This window comes from Salvelinus namaycush, chromosome 28, assembly GCF_016432855.1.
Source record: "Salvelinus namaycush isolate Seneca chromosome 28, SaNama_1.0, whole genome shotgun sequence".
Lineage (NCBI taxonomy): Eukaryota > Metazoa > Chordata > Actinopteri > Salmoniformes > Salmonidae > Salvelinus > Salvelinus namaycush.
The window spans coordinates 30666520-30691263 of NC_052334.1; the positions used below are offsets into that span (position 1 = coordinate 30666520).

General features: G+C 38.4%; 1 protein-coding gene across 2 annotated transcripts; it reads right to left on the reverse strand.

The window, feature by feature from the left end:
• Positions 1 to 4868: 4868 nt before the first annotated feature.
• nkx2.4a (NK2 homeobox 4a) lies at positions 4869 to 6307 on the reverse strand. 2 transcript variants are annotated; one of them, XM_038967937.1, is made up of 3 exons: positions 5938 to 6307; positions 5093 to 5581; positions 4869 to 5047 (listed from the first exon to the last, which is right to left on the reverse strand). In XM_038967937.1, the coding sequence occupies exons 1-3, from the start codon at positions 6305 to 6307 to the stop codon at positions 4905 to 4907; spliced, it is 1002 nt and encodes a 333-aa protein (XP_038823865.1). In that variant the 3' UTR covers positions 4869 to 4904. The 2 variants fall into 2 exon arrangements, with proteins under 2 accessions (XP_038823865.1, XP_038823864.1); XM_038967936.1 differs by having other exon boundaries at positions 4869 to 5581.
• Positions 6308 to 24744: the final 18437 nt, after the last annotated feature.

Consider the following 24744-nt stretch of genomic DNA (forward strand, 5'->3'; position numbering starts at 1 on the left):
AGTATCTGCTTCCTGGGGCACACTCTCCTTTGATCCTGACATCTGATGGTTTTCCTCAAGCTGCATAAATATAGAATTGCATTGACTCATTCTGTGGACACCAAACAACTCTGAGTGAGGCAGGGATAGGTTTGTCATAGAAAAGAGAAAGATTGTATCTCCTTGCCAGAATGAGAGGGCATTACACTAATTAAAATCTCTCTCACAACTTGCCAATTCAAAGCATCCTTTCGGCGCTGCACTGAAAAGCGGTGTTCATCCCCTACTCATTTCACATGGGGCAAGATTTGGGGACTATCTTTGGCAAAAAAAGGAGACCTGGAGTGGGAGGGTGGATGGCGGGCGGGGGGGGGGGGGGGGGGGGGGGGGGGGATGCTTGTATCACCTTTTAGAATCCATGGGTACTTGCCAATTGAGAATGAGCATATCTTTATCAACCCTTGCTTTTTCCCCAGTCCAATTGGATAGTTTTGTTACCCATTGCTGTCAAAGTATGAATTCCTGTAGACAGTTTACGAACCTAAGATCTTCTAAAGATAGTGTTAACTATGAGTGAGGTAACAGGTTAATAACTTGTATGGTAGTCTAATTAGTTTGTTCTTTATCATGTGTACTGGCTCATTATCAAAAGGGGAAGGGTTAACATTTGTCCTGTATTTTTATTGAAGGGCCTATACAAGATATTCTATGACATGGAAAAATCTAGAACCTGGGAACTGCTGCAGATGAAAAAGGATTTGTGTATTTGTATGTATAGTGAAATATGTAGCCTGTACAAGGTGCACTTCTCAGACCACCATTTTGTCAAAACAAATGTATTATGAAGGTTGTATTTTTGTTTCTAAGTAAACTGTACTGGCCAATTACGATAAGCCCCTGCCAATTAGTGCCCACTAGGTTGCTAGGTCACCATGGTCAATTGAAGAACACATCAATAGAACTTGAAAAGGTTTCTCCACGATCAGACCTTCTGACATATTAAGTAGAATAATGGGGTAGAAAACACAGACAAGGCCCCTTGCTGGATTCAAATTACTCTGTGGTAAGAATTCATTTGTAACCTGCAATTCACTGGAAAGAATGGAACCAGAAATATTCTGTGCATGAACTGAAAATAAACTCTCCATCTTTTATGGTTATATGTTTGGCATTGAATAAATGAAAGAATCCTTTCAGTTCCATAGCACAACTGCCATATCTCAGAATGTATTTTGATGTGTTTACCCTTGTATGTATGTATGTGATGTATTCTACTAAATGCTATTATTTTTCTGTTCCTAATGTAACCTTTGACAATTGTGTACATGAATAGCCTGCCAACTGGATAGATGGCTGATCAACCAGGCCTAGAATAGATGGAGAGACTGAAGTCACCCAAAAGGTTTACCAACAGATACAGACAGAGGCGCGGAGTCAGTGTCCACAATCCAAGCAATTATTGCATACAACTCTCAACTAAAGAGAAGACAGTTCAATGCACATCCCCATAACTTGTGAGACACAACCGTAGCAATGTCAGAAATGACGACCATAGACTACTAATGACCACAACTGAAACATAAGGACAATAATGGCTTCAGTTCATTAGTTCCCCCATGAAAAGTTTGGCTGAGAATAAGTCAACCAAACCCACAATACAGAAAATATAAAGCTCAGGAAAACAACTATTGCACCATGATAATATATGTCTTAATTTTGACCCTCGTGTCAAACATCCCCAAATGACATATTATAAAACATGTTTGAAGAATGGAATTCAAATTGTACAGCTTTAGTGAACATTGTCTCAGTTCTTCCTATGTAATTCCCCACACAGGAGTGTGTAATCTGAGGGAGTGGGTGTCCATACAGCTGTATGGGGAGCAGCTGTAATAATATTGCTGCTTTTCAGGGAGAGGATGCAGCGACAGCAATAGGCCATCATCATCATCCTCCAAGGGTATCATCATGACTGTTATTGAGATGCAATTTTGAAACGTGTTTAAATGGGCAATGGATGTGGAAGGCAGTGGCCTATTATCAGGTGTCCAGTACAAATCATGATGTAGACCAGACAGACTACAGAGAGAGATGGATAACAACTTGTGATTTAAATGTTTTGGAGAGGCTAATACAAATATTTAAGAGGTAGTAACTTCATGCCATCCTTATGATAGATTGACTTATCAAAGAGGGTTTGGATTTCTCAGCTAGTTTTAGAAGGGCCCCTCAACATTATTATAATATCACAATAACTTGTATCATATATATTTCTTTGATTATATTCAGATTGTTTTAGATACAGTTGAAAAGTGGGGGGGAAAAACTACTGTAGAAATGTAGGAACGGTTCGTATTGTGGTAATAGTACGTGATGGTTTACTGTATATATTTTGAATTAAACGTGAAATTCGAGAGTGGTAACTCATACTTTATAGAAGTAGCTAGAAACAGAGCTATTTTGTATAGTTACAATATTAGGATAGGTTTGTATAATCAGTGATGTTGGAGAATAACAGCAGTATTTTGGATGTAGCGCAGGATCAACTGAGTACAGAATAGTATATTGCAGTATCATTACTGCAATAGAAAGAGTTAGGATGTAGCCTATGGAGGGAGACTAAAGAGTAAAACTGAATAAAAAATAAATTGCAGTGAAGTGCTGGATAACTCAGTGTGATAATTTTTTTTACCTTTAGAATAGAAGACCATTAAAACCGACTGGGAATGTATAGCAGGCCTTATCATAACAAAGAAAAGTGCTGTGCAGCATCAATATGTGGTGTGCACAGTAAGTTTGGTATACTGTTTTAATAGTGTAGCGACGCACATGGATAAAATAGATTACTTTGATTAGAGACATATCATGTCATTAGTGTTTTTGGTGTTGCATTACACCTACTTTACTGTCATGAATCCGTTATTAGGCGATATTGGGCTACGTAAATGGCTACGTAAATGACTACGTAAATGGCTACGTAAATGTATTGAATGTCAGCGCATAAGCTCTAAATGCTGCTGCTGCAATAGGCCTGCTAGCTTGATGAGAAACACGTTCTTCAAAATGTGCATTATTAAGTAGAAAGGTTATCACAAATTGATCTACATTTCATTCAATAACGTGCCACAACACCAACAACAGTAATACATTTTTAAAAGAATGATAATAATAATGATAATATCATTACATTTACGTTGATTGTATTATTCATGTATAGGAGAAATGGCTTTATTAGACATATAAATTGGCTATGAACTTGTAAAACAAGTCTATGTTGACTAACCTTTCTTATTGCTTTGGAATCACACAATTTCTGTATTGAAAACATATAGAACATGTTTCAGGTTTTTATTCTAACGATAATAAGGATGTCGCTTTATGTTTACCTAAAACTATTGTTTATGGATAATATTTTCAATAGGTTATAATATTTTTGTGTATTGGTCAGCGTACATTTGCGATGCCTCTGCAAAATCTCCTGTGAACAATGTTGGCTACCCCATCGACCTTGCTTTCCAACTCAATTTGGTCTCAATCACACAATAATGAAAACGCACTCCAACCAGATCCTTATAAAAATTAATTCGCTAGAAATAGCTCGCACTTCAAGTGATTTATTGTTAATGTTCAATTGGTTTGAAACACATACAGCAGCCATCACGCATTTGTTCGTTTTAACTTACAAAATAATAAAGAAAACAAAAAAGTCGACTTCAAAACAAGTATTATACAGGTAAAAGCGTTCTCGTGTGTTAGCCAAATATGAATAGTTTATTTCCAAAACGCTAAATCCACAAATTCTTCACATTTGTTTTTGTTTTCTTATCAGATTGCTTATGGGCACATTTATGTGTGTGTAAAACTATTCTCCGATTTTTTTATTCATTGATTTCAGATGTGTATGAATTATTATTATCATTGCAAAACGCTATATATCCGTTGTTTAGCTGGAATGGAATGTTAGTATCATATAGCCTATATTTGACTGATATGTTGTTGTCTCACCTAGCTATCTTAAGATGAATGCACTTACTGTAAGTCACTCTGGAGCATCTGCGAAATGACTCAAATGTAAAATGTTTTACAGATCTCATATTCCTGTATTTAATAATTGTATGTGTTTTAATTAAATAGGCTATTGATGTTACAAATGTATAATTTATACATTTATATATTTAAAAAATGTGTTATTTGTCACATTTGACTGTGTAAAACCTAGCAGTACTACTTATTTATCTGAGAGTGAGGAGGATATATAGCATTTGGCAAAAAAAACATCATTATTTTTCTTTCTGAAATGAAACCATCAAATTCTAGGTTTTAAACAAATACATGTCTCTCATTGAACAACCCATTGAATGATTAGATAGTGAAAAAAACACAACAATCTCTTTCATAATTTAATTATTTAAACAATAAAATTGACCAACATTTCTGAAAATGTATGTATAGCGTTTTGGAATGAAACTTCATATAGGCCTACAGTTTCTACTTTCTTTAAGTCTAAATGAATACATTAGTTTACAATATCAATAGCATATTATACCAAGGTTATCACCGCAAATGAGGGGTGGTTTAGTACCTTGAGAGTTCATACCTGATCCCACCTATATCTCTCCCTTTTCCCTCCAGTCCCCATCTACGTTAACATCATGAGGAAGTCCATCACATTGATTATAAAAGGTCCCGAAACGACACAATCTGTTTCAAGGGCAGCCATTTCGTGTAATGTTCAAAAATAGTCTCCCTCTTAGAAATGTCAGGAAAATGTGCCCTGACCAGCTGATGCGACTGAACGTGTTGTCATCTCAGCCACCCAAGGGCTCCATTTTCGCACAGATGTGTATATCAACATGATACATGTCTCGTTTTCTCTTAAGCTCATCCACAGGTTAAAATATAAAAATGTAAAAGGACAGCAGGTCCTACCACGTTCTGCCGTAGAGGAGGTTGGAGCTGACCATGTTATTGGTGTAGTCTATAGCAGAAGTGTCTATCTGCGCCATGTTGATCTGGCTGTGGAGTGAAGGGGGGCTAGGTGATATCTCCTCCAGGTCTTGGGCCTGAACTAAGGAGTGGACCTGCTGGTTTTGATGTTGATTGATGGCATTACTGGAAGCCGGGAGCACCCCAGAGCCGTTATGTTGCTGTTGCTGCTGCTGCTGTACCTGCTGCTGGTTCGGCGTTGGCGTGTTGGAGCCGTTCTGACACGGTTTACCGTCCTTCACCAGAACAGGCACGGCCACGCGCCTCGGAGACTGTTGTTGCTGACACAGGTTGCTTTCCTGCTGCAGCTGCTGCGCGGCTTTGTCCTTGGCCTGCCGCTTCATCTTGTACCTGTGGTTCTGGAACCAGATCTTGACCTGGGTCGGCGTCAGGTGGATCATACTGGCCAGGTGTTCCCGCTCTGGCGCCGAGAGGTATTTCTGTTGTTTGAATCTCCTCTCCAGCTCGTACACCTGAGCCTGGGAGAATAGTACCCGTCGTTTCCTCCTGGGCGCTGCGTGCAGGGGTGGCATGGACCTGGAGGCGTCCCCCATGCCTGTCAGGGTCCCCATTCCAGTCATGTTCATACCTGTGGAAGGTCCCATGAATCTAGAAACTTAAAAATATACATACATATACGCATATTCAATATTCAGCAATGTAAATGTATCGTTTTGCCTGAAGTAGTTTGGCAATGGTCTGTATTTGTCCAAATGTAGGTTACAATGCAGCTTTAGCAATCAAGTTAATTTAAATGCAATAATAATAATACACTTTTTGTTCAATAAAATGAAAACATACTTTTTTCCATATTAAAAAAGTGTGTAATGTCAGACTACTCAATGACGGTGAGTGTTCTTGATTCAAACCTGTTCGCATTTCGTTAAAAGTTTGTTTGAGAAGTGCTGAAAGTGACATACAACAATTCACAAAACAATAACAACGAATCAAAATAAAATAAAAACGACTTACTCGTTGAATATCTTGGATCCGTGTTCGCACCATACCACCCTGTTGCTGCTGCGCTATTTCTCATGGTTTCCTGGTACGACGGAAGGTCTCCCATGTTGCCAATGCTCCCATTGCAGTATCCCCCCATGGCACTGTGCGAGAACTGGGAGACAGTGTGTGGCATGTGGTAGGTGGTCGCCACGGTAGCGTTGTGTCCCATGGAGTGCTGTTGCATGCCAGTCTGGGAAACCTGAGGCTGTCGGTAAGCTCCCAGTGGAGAGGTTAGGTTCCCTGCGCCGTCCATGCCACTAAACTTCTTGTAGGTCTCCTCGATAGGACTCAAAATATCAGTCACTGAGAAAGGCGTTGTATGCTTTGGGCTCAACGACATGGTTCAGAAAGCAGGTAGATTTTGTTGAGCAAATCAACCGTGTTGTTGAAGCTCTCTCCTTCTGGATGGCTACGTAAGAGAGTGCTTGTAGAACGCCTGAGATCCGATTGATCGCCTTGGAGAAGGAGGCGAGCCCAGGGCGCTCTTAGCTCGGGTTTATTGTAGCCAGGAGCCAGGTTTACGACAAACACAGGGGGCGGAGCAACGTCCTAAACGAGCAAACAATAGTCATTGACATTTTAGAAAGATAATTGAGGAAATGTGGTTAGTTTCGTATTAAGGTGAACATTATGCTAAGTAAACTGTTTATTTATTGTTCTAATATATCTACATATGTATTTGATGAGACATTGTTATTTGTCCACATGTCTTACCATAATAAAGTTCTGCAAACAGCTGAGCGCATGATAAAAGGGGGCGTGTAATTTTCTGCTTCAATAGGGAACTCCATACTTTCTGGAAACTTCAAGAGCACTTTGGCCAGACATAAGCGCCACCGAGCATCGCCAAAGAGGTACAATGGTTCTCCTCAATTGTATGACCAGCTATGCGTCTTAAGCACCATTTTGTTCCACCAGAGAGGGGCACTTTCAAATTATCTCAAAGTAACACAATCCTGAGGGGGAAAAATTAGGATAGGGATCCTAACTTGTGAGTATACTGCTGTCAGTTATTTACAAACAGCATATTGACATTATGTACATATAATATTAGAAATAATTGAAGATCTAGCCGTGAATAGGCTACATATTGTTTCCATCTGTTTTCAGACAATAGGTTTGATAAAGTTGTTTTACTTTACCCGAATAAACAAAATATGTCTCGGGAGAGAGTCAAAACAAGTTTTTGTGCATTTCAAGTTGACAGATATCAAACAAAGTATTGATAAAAAATATATTACTGGACTTACATTCTGAAATTACAAGTGTTTCTGCTTATGCTTTTCTTATGAAAGATTATAATAATTGAATAATGTTTCATTGGAATTCATGGGAATTCACATGATGATAACTGATGAAATGCAACAACATCCTTATTCCTGGCACTCAATCACCTAACTAAACTTGAATCAACCTGCTAGGGCATTGTGGACACTTGGATATGTTTTGTCGATGGGAGCATAAGCCCACTGCTTAACCTGGCATCTTAATATTTGTGTAAACTCATAGGCGCCAGAGGCAGGAACATTAGATAAGACGAAGAAGAAAAGGGCTTTTGAATCGACAAAACAATTACTCATGAAATGTAACTGTAGTATTACTAGGCTATTAGTATTGCTGAAGGCAAGCAGCACCTTAGATTTGTATTATTATCATTATTATTATTATTTTCAGCCTATTATTATTACTACACAGGACATAGTTAATCATGCTTCCTATATTTATTTTACACTTCATCAACTGTTGGAGTTTTTAGAAAACGTTTGATCATAACTAAAACTTTGAAATCAGTGATTCAAGAGACAATGGGAAATTATTGCTATGATGAAGAAGCTAAAGATGTCGGTGACGATTGTTGTGGGGATTTTGACATATTGGCATATATTTTGTTACAACTGGAGCTATATCTACCTGTATAGTTATTGAGCTCATAAAGCTAGGCCTATCTGTTTCCAAGCAAAGCTGAAATACTTAACCATAGTCACTATTGATGTCTACATTATTTACTAATGGGGCTTTCTTTATTGGTGATAAATTCTTGTAATTCTTCATGTATTATTATGGGTTAACTCTCAGGTGGGTCTCACTTTCTCACATTCTGATCAAAGTGTCATTTAGGGTGACCAAAAGTGACTAAAACCAATGATCTCCATGTAAGCCAAAGCACCAATGTTATCATCGTGTGGATGGTGGCATATTTCCCTTTGTTGGAGAGGGAAAATAAAAGTATAAACTTACACCATAATTTGATTTAGTATTAGTATTACGTCAGTAAGTACCCTAATCGCGCAAATGAAGATGCGACATGGTCAGCCATCAATTACTGGCGACGCAATACCAATCTCTCTTTAAGATGTTCATTATGAATTGTAATAAATCACTGTTATATACATTTTTATTCAGTAAATATTTACGTGCTCATGCATCCTTCAATTTCTCACAAACCCTTCTCATCGCATTTATTGCAACGGAGTGGGTGGATTTTCTTTGTTAAATTAGGAGGCATAGTACAGGAGACAAACTAATTCACGGCACTCAAAAGTCAGTAGCATTATGCATGAAGTTACCCTCACGTCAGAGTAAATATCATACCAACAGCATATGGTCATTTCCATTGTTTTAAAAGTTTCTCGCAATTCAACTTCAAAGCACACTGCTACACATGTTTACATTCTATTTCTGTTAAACCTCAGATAACATTAAATTCACCTTATTTTGTAAATATTCTAACAAACATGATCCACATAAGTATGCAAGGCACAGTATGTGGTCTTACCTGCAAAGGCCATCATAAAAACAGACGCTTTGTGAGCCACCTCCATGCGTTTGGCTACGCTGGGGCTCGTGGTGGCTTTTTGGGAATATGGGAAAGGTAGGCCACAGTCACAGCACTTCTAACGTTATGTAAATGAGACAAACCTCTCAACCTTCTGGATTATTGAGCCAGAGAGCACGACCGGAGTCCAGAGACCCTCCACATTGGAAACGCACTGAAATCTGGCGCCGGTTGGCTCCACAGTTTACAGTAATAGTTTTGATCCATAGGCTATACAGTTATCTTGTACATTTCAACTTGAAGAGCTAGTGAACAAGATATTTGGACATATCATCCGGTGAAGGAAATGCTAGGCCTCCATAAGGTTTGTAAGATTTATATTTGAATGGGTTTATTGGTACAATATATTAAATTAAGTAGATACAGACTTTTATTTTTAAAAATACAGACAGTATTTTTGTACTGGTTATGTGCAAATCTAGTTATGCAAATGTGCCCTATTGTGCTTGTCTGCTGTGATTGTCTGTAGCATATTTGCTATTTAGCGTTGAAATATGGCATATTTAAAACTGAAATATTAAATCCATGATAAATAACTCCAAGATTGCTAACTTCAAAGAAGTAAAAATGTAGCCTATTGATGTTTCAGATAGCCTACGAGTAAAGGCTTGCCCTCTGATTTTGAGATGTAGGCTATTGTCCATAGACTGTGAATCACCAATTTAAATGGAGGAAATTATTACTATTAAAATATCAAATCTTATATATATCAGTTACTTATGCACCAAACTCAATTTTATTGTTGTCAAAGTATTTTGAAGTTGTGTATTGTGCCTCGAAGATTATAAGCGTTTTTCTTTGCGTATTCCCAGCGCGCTCATTCCATGACATTGCTTTGTTTTGTTTTCTGCTAAACCTCTACCTTGTTAAACCTACTTCTTCAGAGAAAGCACAACTAATAAGCTTTGCTCATATTGAAAAAATATGCATTAAATAAAACTTTAATTTTGTATTGTCATTGTTTAATTCAATATCAGGCAATTATGATTTAGAACATTCTGGATTTGATTGTTTCTTTAAACCATAGGCTCATCAAAATAGAATATGGAATAATGTTGTTAGCGGCCTGTAGTCTTATGACCGAACAATCTCGTATTATTTGTAATTAGATTGTGTCCGGATTAACCAACTACAGCTGGATCAATAGATCACCTCCTCCTTATGCAGATGCATGTCCACTAGGGCCTGTAATGTGATATCATTGTGGATGTGTAGACTTCCACTATGGTCCAAGGCTATAATTATGGTATTACAAGGGTCTAATGACAAACAAGGATTTAATCAAACAACGCATAACGGTTATTTCAAGAACACATATCTTGCTTCTGTGTTAAATGTCTGGAATTGAATGGTCATCATAATAACCTGGATGGCCCCCTCCACTCAGACTTCAGAAACATGCGGTTGGGCCTGATGGCTAGGCTAACATTTAGCTGCAGGCTATTTCTCTCCACACTGCTGGGTGCACTGATGTCCATTTTATTGATATTTTGTTTAATTAATGAATTGTTATCTTGTCAAACATAAACACTAATGCATTAATCGACGATTTAATCATAAATGGGTGATGCTTTTATATTTCAAAACAGCCCCTCCCCCACTGACGCAGTCTGTGGTACAGCAGCACAGCAGATGGACCAGAGCGCGTGGTCACTGAAGTGCTTTCTCCATCACTGCGTGCTGGTTCAATAACCCGAGAGAGATTTGGAGAGATCCGTGAAGGGCTAGAGTGCTCGGTGTAAGAGCCAGGGTCCTGACCCGCAACCTCAAAGATACACCGGCGGAACGAAGTGACCGCTGCTGGGAATCAATAGACGAGACACGGCACTACTGGTGAATGTGCTATGTTGGTAGACTGATGTCAAATGTCGTTACACTTTCACCATGTATGATGTTTAAAATCTCATGAACTCAGGGTCTGAAAATATCTAAAATGGAAACTATCCGAGGATCAGTTTACATGTACATGCGTCTAGGACGCACGGTTACCCACGGCTATTATGCTCATGTTTTTGCTAATGTTTTCTGCTTCATTATAAACATTTAACTGTATTTTCTATGTTTTAAAAAATAGCCTTTCAAAACTGCATTCCAACTAGAGCGTAATGGCGCACATTGTACACATTGTACAAACATATCAAAGGTGCCAAATATTCTAAATGGAATTTATGCCACATATCTGTTGGTTAGGTCAAATCACCTGAAGAAGTCCACCATACTTGCGATCTTCTTTGTTTAGTCAATTTGTTTAGTCAACAAATTTACAGTATTATTTTAGGCCTATCTCAATGGCCAAATAAGTAATTGTGATGACTGGAGTTGCCTGCTTGCCTCATAACGTCACACTTGAAGAAGGATCTAAATAGATAAACGCACGCGGACAGTTGTAAAACCGAATTGACAGATTGGTATCTCACAAGCACATTGGTATGCATACGAATATTACCTGCGAAGGAGACAGAAATGCAAGTGATGTAACTTTATAAAATCTGATTAGGAAGCATATTAATATGTCGAGCATAAGTCCTCTTTGTGGGATCCAAGCGCATATTCCTGAAAAGCTTTTCCTTACGGGAATGTCCTCAAAAACCATAACTATTAAGATATTTCCAAACAAAGTGCTCCCCCCCAAAAAACTAAAGGAATCCAAGAAGACATTTGTAAAGGCCTAATAATGATGCCTATGTTTGTAGTATAGTCAGAATAATCGTTTGGGCAACTGCATTGGCCTACTATGGGAAATGGTTCTTACCATTACATTACATTACATCTCCCCTTTGTCCTCGAACTGATTCCTATTTCACCAACTTTTTTTAATACAATTGATTTACTGAACAAATTAGCTGAATATGCATGTGGGTATTTGAATGTGAAAATCTTGAAAGGTTATTCGGAAATGCTGCATTAAAAACAGTTCTCCCATTATATAATAGCTACGACAAGGACTAGGTCCATAGACTACTTCTAGATTACAACCACAATATCATGAATATAATTCGAACAAGATATGCTATGTATGACATTGGGTTTACACACATTTTCCAACCTCCTCTTGCAGATTGATAAAAAAAAATGTTTTAACTATGATTACCATATATCACTGCAAGGCACTGCAACCAAATTCCCAATTGTTCTGATTGTTACAAGATGAGAACTAGAAGGATATCTCAAAAGACCCCACACATGGAGTCGGGATTTCAATCCAGCCAAACTCTCTCCTTTTACACTGGCCACCATTTTGTGTGTAAAAGCAGGTGCGTATCTTTCAGTTGCAGTACTTGAAACAGTGCAGGCCTACCGCTAAGTAGGTTAAAGGTCCTCCCAAGTGGAGCAAGTATCTGACAGGCCTCTTGAAGACCTTTTTCTTCTTTACGAGTTTTCATTCAACCACAATTAATGTCGCTTGATGGACGAAATTACGCTAATAGGTTGCAAAAAACATAGGAGGCATTAAACAAAGTATTACGCATGAAGATAATTGCAAACAGTATTATGGTACTTTATTTTAAATATGGGAAGATCTTAGGATATTTGCATACCTATTACAGATGAGTTTTAAAGCAATGTTCTTAATTTTTGTCTAACTTTTTTGAAGGATCAAGTCGACTTTCTGCATGAAGGATTGTGAATTGAGCAAGACTGAAACTTTCCGGAATTTTTGCGGGGCCATATGGTTCATCTATGTGAGTACAGTACATTGATTAATATGTAAGCCCGCATTCACACAGTTTGGTCATAGTCTGAAACAATTGTATCGCTAATATCAATCGCTTTCAGAGATTTCCAGTTCAATGTGTCTTTGTCAGTACCTTAAGTACAGGTTTGAAGATTCCCTCAAAATATTTGAAATCACTTTTTTGAACATGACTATCACTATCGAATATAGTTGACTCCTATAGGAAAGTACATTTCAATATTTCTTTGGCTAGGCCTACTACTTTAAGACATTAATTGTGGTTTGTTAATTTAATTTCTTTATTTGTCTCACTTATCTTTTTAATAATAGTCCTAGTAACATTCAACGAAGTGTTATGATTGTTGGATCTAAATAATCATAAATATTCATACAATGTGGGTATTTTTGTGAACATTTTGTGACCTTTGGACTTTAAGGTTTAATCTGTGCAAAGCATAGTTCTTAGAAATCGAGCATTAAAGTTTTCACATCCCAGAAATCAGAACGGTTTTGTAGTGAATTCTTCCTTCATAGCCCATTAAGGTCATCCTCACCTTAAAGGTAGCCCACCTGAAGTGCAGAGTATCAAAATCCTGACACATTTGTAAATTCGTTTTATTAAGAGGGTGCAATTGCAGATAGAGCCTGATGGCTCTGAAAGGTTCTATGTGACGCTTCTGAATTAGACATTTGAATTAATACACTATAGAATTACACTATTTTACCAAGATAAAGTCAGAACATCATCATCAAATACATTAAGAAATGTATTATGATAATCAGACGAATTACTGACATTACTGAACAACGATGTGACAACATAATTTACTTTAAGATTTCTGACAGTGTTGTCTTTTGTTGTTGCTTGAGTGCCATTCCTGCTGGCTAGACCATACTTAGAAGGAGATGGCAAAGACGTGTTCTGATTGGTCCATCTGTATTTCTTCTGGCTTTGTGATTGGATTGAAGATAGAACCTTAGCGATAAGTTCAAATGAGTTTATGCACACAGAACTTTCTAGTTTTTCATATTTTTTCACAAAAAATGTACTTAAAAGAAAATCAAATTTTCCGTCATAAGAAGAACCATCTAAAGATGAATTATATGTGACTAACTCATTTCTGACAAAAATGTCAGATAGAATTTAGGTTTCATTGAGTCTTTGAAATATATAAAAAAAATAACAATGTCAGATAGTAAAAAGCATGTGGGAACACTTTTTAATAACGTTTTTAAAACAGGTGTCGGTATTTTACAATATCGTTGCTTATGGAATCAGATGCGTTGGTCACATTAGCGCTTAAGGATAAGCAACAAATATGTGGACCTATAGCCCTCCCGTCAAATGAAAGTGTTGCTTTCCACTGCTCTTTATTGGTTTGATTATGGATATTTTTACACAATTATTATTCTTTACAAAAATAATTCAGAAACAAAGCAAAGGAAAGCATATTAACACAATTGAGAGAACAAAGAGAGGTCATTTGTCTGGTTAGGTCGTTGTAGTCGGTGGTACATCTCTGGCACACTTCTGAGCAACATTAATTGTCCCAACAGTGAGGGCACGTAAACAAAGCTGTTGGAGAGAATCTGTGACTCAACCACAGTTCATTATTTAGACCTTGAGTTATTCACATAGGGGAATGGCAGCATTAGTGGGACAAGTGTAGTGGGACATTTGTGTTTGAGAGTGCTGTACTAGGGTAATTTTGTGATTGGGTTGTTGCTGAATGTGTTCTCTGCATGAACATTTTTTGGGGTTAGTGTCACATCATTGTAGTGTGTGTGGTCAGGTTTCTTAGATGGGGTGACCGGTTGAAACTCTGCCATACATATGAATCCATGAGCTAGAATAATAAGGCTGTCATTCTGTTATAATTCAACAATCTAGCTTTTGGTGTTAAAATGAATAGTTCTTGATCGGGTTTTGAAATATAGTATATAGAATATAGAAACCATTCATGTCAACAGGCACAAAATAAACTGCTGCTGTTTTTTTATCTCAATATCAAATCATTTTCTGGGTAACAGTTAAGTACTTCACTGTGCAATTTCTCAAGCAAGAATTTTGCTAGGACTGTCTGGAAGTGGTCTGAGTGGGGAAGGGAAAAATGAAACTAGCAGTTATTGGTAGAGTGATTTGGAACTAATTTACTGCCTGGTGATGTGACCAGGCAGGCCAAAACTCCATCTGACCAAAACAGACAGCAATTTCAGCCGCTCTTACACTAAAAGGGCATTATCATTATTTTAACAATTGTACAGTATTATTCCAACCTCATAGTGTGGAAATATATATAAAACACAGGAAAATCACGTTTTTGACTGCATTGGGTCTTTAATCAATTTAATTGTATTTTCCTTGGTTAGATATTCTAAAATACACTGAACAAATTTTTTTATACCCCTGTTAGTGAGCATTTCTCCACTACCAAAATAATCCATCCACGTGACAGGTGTGGCATATCAAGAAGCTGATTAAACATCATGATCATTACAAAGGTGCACCTTGTGCTGGGGACAATAAAATGTGCTGTCACACAACACAATGCCACAAATGTCTCAAGTTTTCAGGGAGCATGCAATTGGCATTCTGACTGCAGGAATGTCCACCAGAGCTGTTGCCAGAGAATTTAATGTTCATTTCCATACCATAAGCCGCCTACAACGTCGTTTTAGAGAACTTGGCAGTATGTCCAACCAGCCTCACAACCGCACCACGTGGAACCATGCCAGCCCAGGACCTCCACATCTGGCCTTTTCACCTGCGGGATTGTCTGAGACCAGACAGCTGATGAAACTGTGGGTTTGCACAACCGAAGAATTTCGGAAGGAAACTGTCAGAAAACGTCTCAGGGATGCTCATCTGGTGCTTGTGGTTCTCAACAGGGTCTTGACCTGACTGCAGTTCGGATTTGCAACCGACTTCAGTGGGAAAATGCTCACCTTCGATGGCCGCTGGCATGCTGGAGAAGTGTGCTCTTCACAGGTGAATTCCGGTGTCAACTGTACCGGGACAGATGGTGAACGGTTTGCTGATGTCCATGTTGTGAACAGAGTGCCCCATGGGGGCCGTGGGGTTATGGTATGGACAAGCATAAGCTACGGACAACGAACACAATTGCATTTTATCGACAATTTGAATACACAGAGATACCGTGACGAGATCCTGAGGCCCATTTTTGTGCTATTCATCCGCCACCATCACCTCATGTTTCAGCATGATAATGCACTGTCCCATGTCGCAAGGATCTGTACACAATTGCGGGAAGCTGAAAATGTCTCAGTTCTTCTATAGCCTGCATACTGACCAGCCATGTCATCCATTGAGCATGTTTGGGATGCTCTGGATCGACTTGTACAACAGCGTGTTCCAGTTCCCGCCAATATCCAACAACTTCGCACAGCCATTGAAGAGGAGTGGGACAACACTCCACAGGCCACAATCAACAGCCTGATCAACTCTATGAGAAGGAGATGTGTCACGCTGCATTAAGCAAATGGTAGTCACACCAGATACTGACTGGTTTTCTGATCCACGCCCAAACCTTTTTCTAAAGGTACTGTATCTGTGACCAACAGGTGCATATCCATATTTCCAGTCATGTGATTAGATTAGAGCCTAATTTATTTATTTCTATTGACTGATTTCCTTATATGATCTGTAACTCAGTAATATCTTAGAAATTGTTGCATGTTGCGTTTATATTTTTGTTCAGTGTACATTGAAATATGTTTTATTTGTTCGTCATATAGATGCTATATAGCAAATAAACCGCATAGGATGATGATGAAAGGCATTAGAGGGAAATAACAAGGGTATGAAAGGAAAAAAGGAACCACAATGACATGTAAGAAAGGGAGGCTAGAAACAAGGCTCAATTTATGAAAGGGGACAGAATATGGGGGATAGTAGAGGTGTTCCAGGATCAAGTAAACGCTGTGCAGACTCCTTTAGTTAGATATTCACCAAGAGCTTGGAATGTCCCCACATACATTTTCCAAGGGCATAGAGAGAGTCTAGTATAAGGTTATTGTCCCAAAATTGTAAAAACAGAGAGTGTGTTATCTACAAGCATCTACAAAGTATTTATTGATGAGTTCATAACAAGTGTGAGGTGATGTGGGACACAATTTTTTTATTTTTTTATTTAACCTTTAACTATGAAAGTCAGTTAAGAACACATTCTTATTTACAATGATGACTCTAATGTATTTCTAATGACAAAATAGTGTCCCAGTTCATTTACTAAAGTGTCCCACCAACACTGAAAGCCACGCTTTGTAGAAGTATGTGTCTGATTTTGTTTGAGTGGTTGTAGCATCCACTGAATAATACATTTTCATCATAAAAAGGAAGATACGATCTTAATTCATTGAAATAAACATCATTTGAGTAGGGATAGACTGATTTTGATTGTCTACATCGCGATATACCAAAACGTGTGGCACTTTTGCATAAACAGTATCACCCCGGTCAAATGTCCCTGCTGCCAATCTTCTACTTTATCTAATTCCTTTGTCTGTGATTGTCCTCATTGATTAAACTCAATGTTACAAAATGTCCATTCTCACTTGATCAACCATGTGTTATTGTCTTGATATTTTCATTTCATGTTGTATTTTCGATAGGTAACTCAGTAGGCTGCCAGGTAGTCAAACTTTTTGTCAAACGATATAAGAGTCAGTGAGCTAACGATCTAATTGAGTAATTACATGTTTTGATGTTTTAGTTTGGTAGACCTAGTTTATTGTCCTGATTGACCTGCCTTTAAAACCTATATAGGCCAATAATAAAGTTAATGATGGTAAAATAGACCTACCTGTGCATTGAGGTTCTACTTTCTTGTAGCCTATATTTAAAGGGATAGTTCAGGATTTTGGCAATGAAGCCCTTTACTCCCAAGAGTCAGATGACCTCGTGGATACCATTTGTATGTATCTGCATCCAGTATGAAGGAAGTTAGAGGTTGTTTCGGAAGCAAATGCTAACTAGCATTAGTGCAATGACTGGAAGTCTACTGGACAAGCTAGCATGCTAGGAGTTCCTGTAGACTACCAATCATTGTGCTAACGCTAGTTAGCATTTGCTCGCAAAAGTAGCTTCATACTGGACTAGAAACATAAAAATGGTATCCACAAGTTCATCTGACTCTGGGGAGTAGATAAATGGCTTTGTTGCTAAAATTCCAAACTTTCCCTTTAATATAGATCATCTGATGCACAAAAAATATATACTTAAGGCATGTTTTTAGTCCTATCTAGCATTGGTATTTCATTTTTCTTTTGTCTTCACATTTTATCAAATTAAATCTTATCTTCTCATGTGCAACATTTGTGCTGCCAACGAAGCTGGTAGACTCATTCATGCTATGGTTGTAAAAGTGTTTCCGTAAATCTAGAGCAAAACATCTGTCTTCTATTCACTGTTTGTCCCCTACAGAAACCTATGTGATCTAGGTAACTGGCAGCAAGGGAGTAACTGGCAGCAACGGAGTGATATGGAGTGATACTACACACAATCTATGAAAAAACAGGGAAATTATGACTATGTTGGTTCTTGAATAATTCAAGAAGTTAACTTTCTTTTCGGGAGTTTAAGGGTGGTTAATGTCATTGACATAGCAGACACTAAATATATCTGACTTAAATTGTCAATTTTGGTCTCACAATCATGTAAAAAAAAAACTTAAACGGAGAATGGTGTCACTCCTGGAATGTTGGCAAATAGATGTTATCCGTAACAAGTGTTTCCTGCCGTTCATGTTACATTCACTCAAAGTCAGGAACTCAATTTAGCTTGTTTTCACATAACAGGCGAGAGACGCTTGGTCTAACCGAGCGCTTCAAAGCACTTTCAATACCAGGCATTATGTAGAGATGAAGAAAACGTTTCAGAACTCAACAATGGAGTAGTAAACAGGAGCTGACTACCAATGAGATGTGTTTTTTAAACTGTATGTTATTTGTTCCACATTAGGCTTCCATGTAGCTTTTATCCGTTTAGCCACATAGCATTATCTCAAGGGATCAAAGGTCCAACAATATAATTACCCAACACAACACAATGCATACCTTTATATTTTAGCATCTATTATCTGATGGGGTATGTCAGGATCATCATCATGCATTATCATATTTTTCATTACAATTTGTTAATGACAGTTTGTAAGGGTGGTTTTGTGTTTTTACTTATAAATGAGACTAATGTTTACACTTTCTCCATAGATGGAAAGTGCCATTTTGATGCTTGTCAAAATATGAGCTTATACGGCTGCACTGTTATAATACCCTTACAAGGTGAACCCCAATATGGCATGATGCGTTGCAATCTCATTTATCAAGCATCAAAATAAAAAATAAAAAATACCAGCATGGGTTACAGTATATTATAGTTTGTCACACATTTATATCCATAAACAAATAATTAACGGTCTACAAACTGGATATAAAACGATACAACCCTTCTTTATAAAGGGTAACTGTGTTTGTGAATTTAGATTTATTAACACTAGTATTGGTTATTCTGAGGTTGAATAGACAGTGCTTTTAGATCCATTTGTATATCACCAACTATTATCATTTTCATCATTATGAAAACAGAACTCAAGATTCTACGTTGAAGAAGTTCATTCAAGATTTGACATTGCTGACTGTTACTTTCTGAGAATTTCACCTCACCGAACATGCCCCTGCTGCCATGGCAATGATATTATATCCCTTAGTACTTGTGAGGCTAAGGACTCTCTTGTTTGTGGTTTTTGTCCTGTCTTGTGCTAATGATTCTCTCTTTATAGGTGATCAGTCAACCCTCTATATCAGATCCTCCCGAGGACGCTTGATGTCATCTTGTCCTCCTGGTCATTATACTACATGCTCCTCTCAACAATACTGCCTTCTCGATGCTTCTCCACTTGAACTGCCTGGCTGGCACTCTTCTCTCAAACTATGGTGAAATTGTGTGCTAAAACATTGCAGACAGTCCTCTCCTTACTCCTCCCTCTAGCTGTGTCTTTGGGACACAACAAAGAATTCCTCCAGACAGCTTGCTACTTGGTTGGTCAGCAAGCAAAGTGCATGTGAAATCAAAAGCTGTTCAAGTGTCTGTGACATCCATTTAATTTTAAAGGGACAGACCACTGAAAATGCAGACTTAAAGGATTTTTCACTTACCTTGGCTGTAATCGATTCACCAAACCTGTTGGGTATAAGAGTGATCAATCAATCAATCAAATGTATTTATAAAGCCCTTTTTACATCAGCCGATGTCACAAAGTGCTATACAGAAACTCAGTCTAAAACTCCAAACAGCAAGCAATGCAGATGTAGAAGCACGGTGGCTAGGAAAAACTCCCTAGAAAGGCAGGAACCTAGGAAGAAACCTAGAGAGGAACCAGGCTCTGAGGTTGAGATTATAACAGTACATGTCCAAGATGTGATCAAATTAAGATCCTCCATCTGTATCAAGTCTGTTTGTTTGGTTACCAAGGCAACTACTGTAGCTAGGTAAACTTGCTAGCTACTTCAGTGGATGTTGAACACATTTCTAGCAGCAAATGAACACGTTTCTAGCTGTAAATTTGTTCAATTATAGCCATGGTATAAGCGGGCTACTCAACTCATGGGTCAATGCTTCTTTGGAAAATAATGCATAGAACAAATAACCCCTCTTGATTATCCTTTACATAAAGTGACTTTTCAAAAATATAATGCAGACCATGGGATACCATTGTAAGATATTGATTGTAGTGTTTCCAAGGTGTTTCAGGCATATTTTCCGAATGAATGGGTCCTTATGGTAATATAGTACCTATTATTATTTTGTATTATATTGCTCTTAAATACGGATCTTAGTCCCCCTAGGCTGACGGGTTACTGCTCACAATGTTAAAAATGTTCCGACATGCACATCTGCACAGGTACTGTACAAGCGTTGGTTGGTCTAGGCGGAAATGGACTTGCAGGAAAACTGTCCAGACCCTTACTCGTTTGTGCCCTGACATAAACATCCTCAATGGACAAAAAATTGGTAGCTAGCTAAATGGTGCTCCCGGAGGATATTTTCAATGAGAGTATTTCACGTCATTAGTTTGCATGAGCCGTGGCAGAGAATGTTGGCATTACAAGCTTTCAACCTCTGACTGGCTGTGGCTATAATTAGCCTAGCTATCTGCGTCTGCATTGTGCCCGTCTCTGTCATGTTTCACAATTCCTGCTCACATTTTTAGTGCAACCTACCAAAACTCGTAATTTGTTGGAAGAGTTGTCCTTCTGAAGAACACCCTCCCTCCCCTGAAATTTGTTTTTCTACCCTTTCGAAGTGACCCAGAAAATCCACCATGTTACCCAGACCTAGGCCTAGATTCAATTAAATCAGATCAATATCCTCGTTCGGTAGGCTATAGACTAATGCCGAGAGCCACATGTGGATTTGACAGCTCTAATGCAGATCCACCTCTGACACCGCCAAATCATCCTCTATGCGGGTATCGGCTAAAGTGGATCTGTTTGAATCGAGCCCCTAGTGCTGTTGCCCTAGGTCTGGGATTTCTGAGACTAAGGGCTGGATTCCATCTGTATCGCTGAAGTATCGCGGAAGAACCGCGTTATAGCTCGATTGAAATTTAAAGGCAATGTTCCCGTGTTCGCGGAGACTGTATTCACGGTAAACATTGCATATGTCAGCTCAATCGGAAATTACCTTTAGATTTAACACGGATCTTCTGCAATACTTCCGCGATATGGATTGAATCCAACCCTAATTTTGACTGGGATTCAATCTAAAGCCCACTGTTGACATGTGCACTGCGCTTGACTTTTAATCGGAGATGTACTGCTAATTTTCATTCTTGATTTAGACCTGGGTACACCAAAGAGTGTATTGGCCAATCAGTGACAAGTATGAATAAATTAACTGGGGTAGGAAAGAGCCTGGAGAGCAGTGTGCCAGCCTCCAGCTCTCCAGGCTCAGTAAGTCACAAAACTCTGCTGTAGTTCAAAACATGTCCACTGGAGGGAGAAAGACGGGGAAAGTAAATCATCCAAAATAATTATTCATATCGTATCATACCAAAACATCACATGAGAAAATATGCTAGGATAGAAAAGCCTTAACAATGTAAAGAAAAGAAAGAGGTTTTATGGATTAATGTCACGATCGTCTTGAGGTGAAAGAGTGGACCAAGGCGCAGCGTGATAATTATACATCTTCTTTTTATTAGACGAAGACGTAACACGAACAAAATACTTACAAACTAAACAAAACAACAAACGACCGTGAAGCTACAAAACGAAAGTGCACACACACGCTACTAACGTTTAGACATAGACAATTACCCACAACAGCCTAATGCCCATGGCTGCCTTAAATATGGCTCCCAATCAGAGACAATGAAAGACAGCTGTCTCTGATTGAGAACCACTCAGGCAACCATAGACATACCTAGACACCTACACTGAACACAACCCCATAAACTCTACCAAAACCCCCTAATACAATACAACCACCCAATACGAGACAAATACACACAAACATCCCCCATGTCACACCCTGACCTAACTAAAATAATACAGAAAACAAAGATAACTAAGGCCAGGGCGTGACAATTAAATAATTATTTCATATGCATGTTGCTGCTGGTAAGCAACAATGACTAGACTATAACAATTTCCATTATTTTGATTTGATATCACATAAAAAAGATATGTAAAGTAATACTCCTCTCATCATCCCACTCAAGCATAACTGTGGAAAGTGCAACTTTTAGATCCGATAGGGACACCGTCCTTTCTGAAGGATAGTTTGTTCAAATCAATTATGTTTGGTACTGCCTTCTTTGCTGTATTGATATAAAAGGATAAGAGGATACAGAAAGCTCCCAAAGTTAAATTAATAGTGTTGAAGAAGGAGACCTTTTTACACATTTTTACAGCATTGATAGCGTATTCACACGAAAACAATAAACATTAAGCTTCCAAACTGGACCCTTATTGTGAATTGGAAAATGTACAGTACATACATATTCTGGTGTAGGGATGAACTTTTACCCTATAGTAATATGACCATGTATGTTTTTATTTAGGCTCACTTGTCAGATACGCCTATATGTATGACAGTGTCATAACAGATTACTCATGATTGCAAGATACATGTTCAACCATGTTTTAAAATAGATCAAAATACATTTCAAATCAAGCACTCATCCTTTCTATTTTTGTTCTTTTAAATCATAGTAATTGCTGCTGTGAACAGACAAGGGGTTTACATTTTAGCTAATAGTTTTACACTATAGTGTAGTATAGTGTAATAGTAGTTTGCAGACAGGGATTTTCGGGGGTGGGGGGGGGGGTACAACCACACAGACAGAAACTCTAACAGGCGTGTCTGGTTGGATACTGGGCTAGTTTCACCCAGGAGTCCAGTACAAGTGTATGTAATAACTATATAGTAAGGAAGGGCTGTAACTGCCAAACACATTACCAGCCAGACATGTTGATGGCGGCACTGCTGGATCTTCAATACTTATACGTGACAACGATTGAAAGGTAGGGCTTACGTGCAAAGTCTTCAAAAGAGCACAATATTGGATTGATAGCTTTTTCTAATCATTGTAAAACAATGAAGATGAGGGAAGCTGAAGGAAAGGGCTGGAAGAATGTAGTCACGCTCAAATTCAAGGGAGTTGAAGTTCCTTATTTTTGACTTTGCTAGGGTGTTGTTGTTTCTGTAATCAAGGCCTGGTAGTACTGATAACATTCGGGAAAAAAACTATCATTACTTGGTAGAAGCTGTTTGTAGATTGTATTCCACTTGTCACTCCCTCTTCAACAGCTTTTTGCTGAGTATGGTGAGATTGGGCGGAATGTCACAGACCCAATAAATCATGAAGCGCTTTGAGAGGCTAGTTAAGGATCATATCACCTCCACCTTTCCTGACACCCTAGCCTCTTAAATGTAATGGCAAAATGTAGATTTCCACCTAAATAGACATACCCAAAAGTAACTGCTATTCATGTGTAATTACATGATTCAGACATGCCAAAACTTGGTGTATTTGGAAAGAAGACACCTGGGAGATTATGAGGAAATGATCAGAAGATACATAGGTGTTACATAGTTCAGAATACACAAGATCAAGCACACACAAAATAACATCTTTCATTGACAAGCTATAAGTGAATTATTGATTCCCAGAGCTGGAAACACATCAGATGGCTTCCACAACATGTGAACAATATTAGGAAAACAATGGGATTGATAGACCTAATAACTAGAAATGGGCAGATGTTTAAGTAAGTGGTGTCAGGTGTGGTCACGGGATGTTTCCAAGTGTCCCTAAAGTGGCATATGTCTGTAAATTAGATAATTCCAGTGCTAATACATATTTGCAATCCCTAAATGCTATTTGTTCAGTATAAAAATACAATTTCTACCATATCAACCTCACTCAAACATTGTGGTGGTGTTATGGGGTATCCAGGGTACATTCAAGTGTCCTCTCCAAAGTGTCAGAATGTGGTAATTGCACTGTTTTTGCACACTGGATGTGCCTAACAGTTATTGTCCACTATAAAAACAAAATTTCTACAACAGCAACCTCTCTCAAACGTTGTGGTGGTGTCGGGGGACATACATATCCAAGTGTTTTTTCAACCTCTCCAAAATGCTTGAACGTTTAGCCTAGGCATATCCAATGTATTGGTCCCACATACAAATGAACTGTTTACAAAAACAATATAAAAGCAACAGATAAAATGTCTTATCAAACACAAACTTGGTTACACGTGTTCTTCACTAAAAAAGGTGCAAAAATAAAATAACCTGAAATCTTTACAAATGGCATTCGTGTTTGTTTTTCATCCCAGGTGTAGATGATTAGATTACACTTTCACCGTAGCTTGTGCATGTCATGATAGTCTTTGAAGCAGTCCCTCTCTGCCAGGAATCAAAAAGCGAACTGGCATTTCGGACAGAAGATCTGGCATTTCACCCCCCTCCCCCTTTGCTTTGTTTTGTGCAATGCTTGCAGTTCTTCCTTTTGTCTTTTGGCATGTGCGCTCACCTTGAGTGGGGGGTCTTGTGATGGTTGCTTTGGGCCCCCAATCCAACCATTTCCACCACCAGCTGCTCTCAGAAGGCCAACTATGAGAGAGGGGTTTGACCTTTTGCTTTGGCCACCTGCTTGTGAGGAATGAAAGCATTTACTTATACCACTTCCCGGTCTTGTTGAGGACCTGGTAGAGGCCTATCAGCCACGACTCCACG

What these genes read in the sequence shown, in the direction of transcription:
- nkx2.4a (XM_038967936.1), bottom strand. Translation starts at nt 6,307, where the DNA reads ATGTCGTTGAGCCCAAAGCATACAACGCCTTTCTCAGTGACTGATATT. An exon ending in GGATCCAAGATATTCAACGA is followed by an intron (nt 5,582 to 5,937) that starts GTAAGTCGTTTT and finishes TATATTTTTAAG; the next exon opens with TTTCTAGATTCATGGGACCT.